The 6,496-nt window shown below is 40.6% G+C and overlaps 1 protein-coding gene across 3 annotated transcripts in view; it reads left to right on the plus strand.

Moving 5' to 3' along the window:
• The window catches only part of arhgef12b (Rho guanine nucleotide exchange factor (GEF) 12b), a 66,114-nt gene extending 60,329 nt beyond the window's left edge, over positions 1-5,785 (plus strand). For all 3 annotated transcript variants that reach the window (XM_083787637.1, XM_083787638.1, XM_083787639.1), the window contains 4 exons: positions 885-1,145; positions 1,570-1,790; positions 2,681-2,753; positions 3,515-5,785. In XM_083787637.1, the coding sequence (XP_083643763.1) occupies positions 885-1,145; positions 1,570-1,790; positions 2,681-2,753; positions 3,515-3,531 (572 nt within the window). In that variant the 3' untranslated portion in view covers positions 3,532-5,785. The remainder of the gene's footprint in view (positions 1-884; positions 1,146-1,569; positions 1,791-2,680; positions 2,754-3,514) is intronic.
• Positions 5,786-6,496: the final 711 nt, after the last annotated feature.

Below are 6,496 nucleotides of genomic sequence, written 5' to 3' on the forward strand. Positions count from 1 at the left end.
AGAACAGAAACTAGGAAAATGTGCTCCTCTGAGCCAGGTAGTAGTCAATCTTAGCCAATCAGGTTGAAATATGAAAAGTCTGACGGGTTCATTTTGATGACATGACTAGAGATAATGTATACCGATTTGCGTGATGTTTGGCCAAAAATATGTTTTGCATAAATCTGCCTCCTGGTAGTGCTATAACAGGCAAATTTGATATTTCACGGCAATCGGAAACAGTGATTTGCTTCATGATATGAGGCATTTTGTTCCAAACAATCCACTTCTGCAAACTTTAGATGCCAATTTTATCAGGATGAAACATGACAAATCGGACAGATCCATCTTGGACTATTAGAGATCATGTCCAAAAATCTGCTTCCTGGTGGTGCGATAACAGGACAATGTGAAAACGTGGGGCTGATCTGGCCTCCAGGGAGTGTGTGTGCACAGTTTCACTTCGATCAGTGCCAGAGATTAGCTGTTCACATACGGACAGACATACACACAGGCAGATGGACGGACGGACGGACGGACAGGGGCGAAAAGACAATAGTCTCTGCCACGCCTTCGTCCTGGTGAGAAAATAAAGATTTTATGTTGGTAAAATCGCATTATGCTTACTGTGATTAAATCACATTATCCCTTATTTTGGGCATGTCATTAGGCAAACCTCGTTGAACAATGTTCAATGTTTAAAAAAAATACACATTGTTCAAAAATAGCCAAAATAGCATGTAAATGTTCCATACTAGCTTCTTTTACAAGCTAGTATTTTCCAAAGCAACCTCAACCTCTGTTGCTACGGATGTAGATTACATCTCTTTAGAATATTGTATATTCTCCAGAAAACCGCTGGTCTAGAATGTATATTAATGACGCATGACTGTCGTGTCTCGCAGTGGCGATTCTGAAGCAGGTACTACTCGACCACATGAAAAGCAGAGAGGACGCGGGTCAGGAGGAGACCACTAGCAGGACCACTGGATGCCTGCTGAGGACCGCCTCGTTGGGGAATCACGAGAACAGCACCACGGCAAAGGGGACATGTTCTGTGTCACCCGACAGTGAAGCGTTCGAGACAAGACACGTGTCTAAAGAGACAGAGGCACCAGAATTCCCAACCGGCAACACAGGAATCTCTGTAGCAACTGAAAGCTGTGGTGAGAGGCTTGAAAATAATCAACATCATCAGGGTTACTATATGCTGGGGGGAATCCTATCTGTTTTTGATATCTGCCCACTGGTGGTCATTCATTTGTATCACCGGTCAGTCTGAATACAATTTCCATTTGGGAAATGTAGACTGTAGACTGATATGTTTGAAATTTATGTTTGACAATATAACAATTGACTTAACCCATTAAGACCTGAGACCGATTCTACAAATGTCTTCTAAATACTAACAGTTTTATGGATTTTTCTTTTCTTTCTATATCAGTGGTTCTTAAACGTTTTCATGTCAAGGACATTGAGGAACCGGAATCGGTTCCTCAATGTTGGTTTCCGGTTCCTTCGGTTTCGGATCCCGACCCTACTCCTGAATTCCCGCACGGCGATCAATAAAGATGTATCTATAACATGTAGGTAACTACGTGGTGCTGGATTACCCTGGTGGGTGTGAAGAGAGCAACACTGATGACGATGGCGTTGGAGGGGCCCAGTGGGACTCAGAGGGGGACTCTGACATCGACCTGAAGAAGCTGCTCTCCTCCGCCTCACAGACTGCTGAGGGCAGCGGACCCGACCTCAACCGGCAGATCATGACCCACCTGCGCCTCCTGCAGGCCAACCTGCAACATTTGAAGGTAGCAGACTATAAAACCTTGTCTTATGCCTCATTCTTCGTTCGTTCATTTGTTTCCACCTCTTGAGCCGAGTTTAACCGCTTAAATCTACTTTGTTGACCAGAGTCTCCCAGGACTCTGTACTTGGTACGCTACCTTTTTCCCCTCTACACTGAGAGCTGTATTTTGCGTGTCTTAAGTACCAGGTCTTATTCCCTTACTTGAGTAAACTAAAGACCTGGAGGTGTGATCAATGCCATTTGGCTATTCTGAGTGGCCAAAGAGCATTGATCACGCCTCCAGGTCTTTAGTTTACTCAAGTTAGGGAATAAGACCTGGTACTTAAGGCACGCAAAATACAGCCACAAATCTCTTTGCCCCAGAATAGGTACGCCAGGGTTCATTAACCCATTTAGGCCTGAGTTAAAAACATTCACTTTGAAAGAATGTATATTCAAAGATTTGCGCCACATTTTTACGATTGTTCAAAAATAGCAGACCTACAAGCTCATAGCTATGAGCTTGTAGATCTGCTATTTTTCTATAGCTAAATCATAACATAATGCTAACACCAAAAGGGGTTCGCGCCCAAAATGGGTTGATCACATGAAATGTAAATGAAGTCAATATAGCCTATAACTGCTATCAGGAACCTCAAAGTCAGAATCTAATTATTGTTTAACTTCAACTTTTAATCTAATTATAGTTTCATTACAATCTTTTATCTTCTCGCAAGCACTAGGGCACCTATGATGACTGAGACCTTTTTGCCACCAACTGATATATTTACCTATTATCCATGTTATTATCCAAGATGCCAACACTGTATTTTGTCCTTCACTCTAAATGCTGTGCCTGTTCATTCTACTGTATGTACCCTTCTGCTCAAACTTCAAATGATTTTCTTTCAGGATGTGGAGACTAAGTACAATCAACTGCGGCAAACAAGGGGTGAAACTGCCACTGACTCCGATGAGGGCAATGGTATGTGTCATTCAGTTACTTGTAGATGATGATGATGATGATTAACTAGACCAGTGCCCTTCGGGCTACTCAGGCACCTGCCTATTTGTGCAATACACCTTTACCTGGTGTACTCGTGAGCAGAAACAGCTTAGTCAATCCGCGAAACCGACGGGTCGGGTTGGCCAATCAGTTGCGTTCGGCGCGTCCTTCACAGACCCGTGGACAGACAGATATGTGTTTTCTTTTCCGGTTCTTGGAAACCGTTGGGCCGATCAAATTGGCACTGCACACCCCCGGTGTCGGGTCATATTATGGGACATGCACACATGTCAGTTTGAGTATGTTCAGTTGGATGCTTGCCTGAGTTATGACCATGACAGACAGACAGGTTTTGTGATTAATACATAGGTTATCGATATTTTTTTTTAAATAATTGCTTAAATCAATTAGTTAAATGAACTGTTGCACCCCTATAGGAGATCCATCACTTTAACCCATTTTGGGCAGGAACCCCTTTTGGTGTTAGCATTACGTTATGCTTTAGCTATTTAAAAATAGCAGATCTACAAGCTCATAGCGCGCCACCGAGTGGCGCACTACGAGCTTGTAGGTCTGCTATTTTTGAAAAATCGAAGAGCGACTGACATACGTAGAAGACATTTTTTGAATCTGATCTCAGGTCAGAATGAAAACTGTCGGGATGTAGAAGACATTTTTAGAATCTGATCTCAGGTCAGAATGGGTTTAAATGACTCCTTTCTGGTTTCCTATTCTTTCAGATACGATCCAGTGCTGACGTGTTCCATCAAGCCAAGTGTCAGAGGAATGTGGATGCAGAACTGCTCCAGCCCGCCCCTCTTCACCCACCTATGCTGTTATACTGCTGTCGAATAATAGTGGCAGCTTAAAGTGGCATTTAAGCTCAATGTCATACTGTATGTTTATTTTCCCTTTTACTTTGATTCTGCATTTACGAGATTTAATACACTTAAAAACATAGGGTGACATATGCTAATGCGCATTCAATCTGAACACATCATGGAAATACTTTTGCACTCAATCATGTACCACTGACGAGTAACACGAGGAAGCGATACCCAAGACACTGCACACAGACAACCTGTTTGCAGGCCAGGAAATTTGGATAGGCAAAAAAAAAAAAAAAAAAGTATGCAGAGGTTATCTGCAACTACGTAATATGTCCTGGCCAGCATTTCGACTAAATACCATGCCTCTGCGAAATGAGATAATTTTCACGCACTGAAATATCCACATTGTTAATATGTAATATTCTTCGGGGAAAGACATAGTCCATCACCTAGAAGGTGATGGACTATGTCTCTCTTACCCATCACCTCAAAGGACCTGTGTGGTACAATCAGGGTGAATGGTAGAAGGAAGGTGATGATTACGTTTGCAAGAGTCTGCATTGATTTACCTAATGGGATTTTGGTATTAATACTGTTGGTCTATAGTTGCAATAGAACATGTTTATATGACCGACCGGGCTGGTCTTTGCAGAAAAAGGAAGAGAAAGAATATCACATTGTGTAATTGATGGTATATTCTTATTGTCACACGCAACTAATAGCTTATTACACTATAAGGCTGTAAAAGTTAAACACACTGTAGAAACCACACAAAATGCATGTGCAAACTGTGCATACACATTTTGGATGTCCTTTTTAATATGCAGTTAACCACATGAACCCCAGCATCCCATTTGAAGAAGAAGACAGTAGATCTACAAGCCCACAACGCTTGCAGATTGCCTATTTTCGATGAAGAGATTTGTTGTAGAGGCGGGAAAAGGTATAGACCCCTGGAGGATATAGTAGGGTTTAAGTGGTTTTAATATAAATTTAAATTGTGTTGGGAATGTAACCAATGGTGTTCTCAATATTTTGGCCACAGCACATTGCTGCAGACTGGGCTAATTGTGCAGACTTTCTTCTCACTAGCACCACAAATGTTGATTTGATGCAGTCCACCTCCTGAAATACCCCCAACTGCAGAGTTGGGGGTACAGTATATCAACTTAAGAGTGAGGCTATGCAAAAGAATAAATCAGTGATTCTTGACCTTTTTAATTTCCCTAACCCTAACCCTAAAGTCCCAGTAACCCACATTGAGAACCAGTGGACTGGTTATCACATGATAAACACTATGCTACTGTATATGAACCTTTTTTTCCAAGTGGCCTCCCTTCGCAGGTTTGGATAAACAAAGTTGTATTATACTTCAAAGAGTTTGGTGCAAGCGGTGAGATTATTAGTGTATTTCTTTTCCCACTTTTCACTGATTCGTGTGACAGTCTCCTAGTGACATTGCTATTTTGCCATTCTATATGAAAGGCACTTAGAACTTTTCACTAAATAACAAACTTGTAAGTAATACATCATTCTTTGCAGTACTAGGTACAAGCTGTAAAAGAGAGAATCAAGCTTACGCCTCAGTAAGCTTCTTGGGTGAGAGCACAGAACTTCATTTTCATGACTGGACTGAAATCAATGTCTGCCTTATAGATTAGCCTGACAGAAGACGAAATGTCTGCGAGGCAACATCTGAAAATCTGCCTTGGTTTATAGCATTTTTTTTTTTAAATGAATTCAAACTTATCAAAAAGCACTGAAAGAAATGTATAAACACAGTATTATTATGGACTATATACTGTATGTATAGGAAAAATGTAAAATGTACACTATCTCTTAAACTAAGAGAAAGCCGCACACTTCCTTGGTATTGCAGTTTTTCCCTACTTTATACATAAAATCATGTAATGTTTTAACAGAGACTAATTAAAGAGTTAAAGCAGAGGTCAAGGTAGCTCAGAAATATTAATCAGGTTTATTTTTTGCCTAGATATTTTATATTGCATTGAGCTCCAATGTGTTCACTGGCTATTTTTAACATGAATAGATTTTAAATGAAGGGAACAATTGCGCCATTTTCATTTTATTTTCATAGATTTCATGTTGGTGATGGGCCAAACCCCAAAACTAAATGAATGAATATGGTGTTCAAATGTTATTAAAGTAACTTTGAACATTTTTGGAGTGCCATTTCATCATGTCAGCTGTGTGTGTGTGTGTGTGTGTGTGTGTGTGTGTGTGTGTGTGTGTGTGTGTGTGTGTGTGTGTGTGTGTGTGTGTGTGTGTGTGTGTGTGTGTGTGTGTGTGTGTGTGTGTGTGTGTGTGTGTGTGTGTGTGTGTGTGTGTGTGTGTGTGCGCGCGCGTGCAGCATGCTCATGCTCGTGTGCTCCATGTTATGCCTAAACAGGATTCTAGACCCCAACACATTCCATGTCATCATGCCATGATCCTTACACTGACACTGCTAAAGTGCCCTTGGCCTAGAGAAGGGGATGGCGACTTTCATGATGGCGAGGGCCACTATATTTCCACACTCACTCCAGAGGGCCACATTGCATATTACTGTCGTGCAGAAACTGTATTATTATTTTAACTGTGTATTTTAACCTTTTCCATAATTTTACTACTTTATCATTCTACTGTACTGTATGCCACACAGTAGCAAAAATAGCCGATTTACAATCTGAAAACGCGTCGCAGTGTAGATGGATCTGTAGTGGATCTGCTATTTTTTAATTGGAATCTTAAATATTTTTTTCATTATTTTTTTTTACAAATGTTTATTTGATTTAAAATGCATTTCATTATAATCTAATGTTAACTTTCTGAACTGTACAAATACATTGGAGGTAAAAAAGACAATGCATTTTTAATACTAATCATTAAGTT

Source organism: Protomyctophum parallelum (genome assembly GCF_964188405.1).
Source record: "Protomyctophum parallelum genome assembly, chromosome: 1".
Lineage (NCBI taxonomy): Eukaryota > Metazoa > Chordata > Actinopteri > Myctophiformes > Myctophidae > Protomyctophum > Protomyctophum parallelum.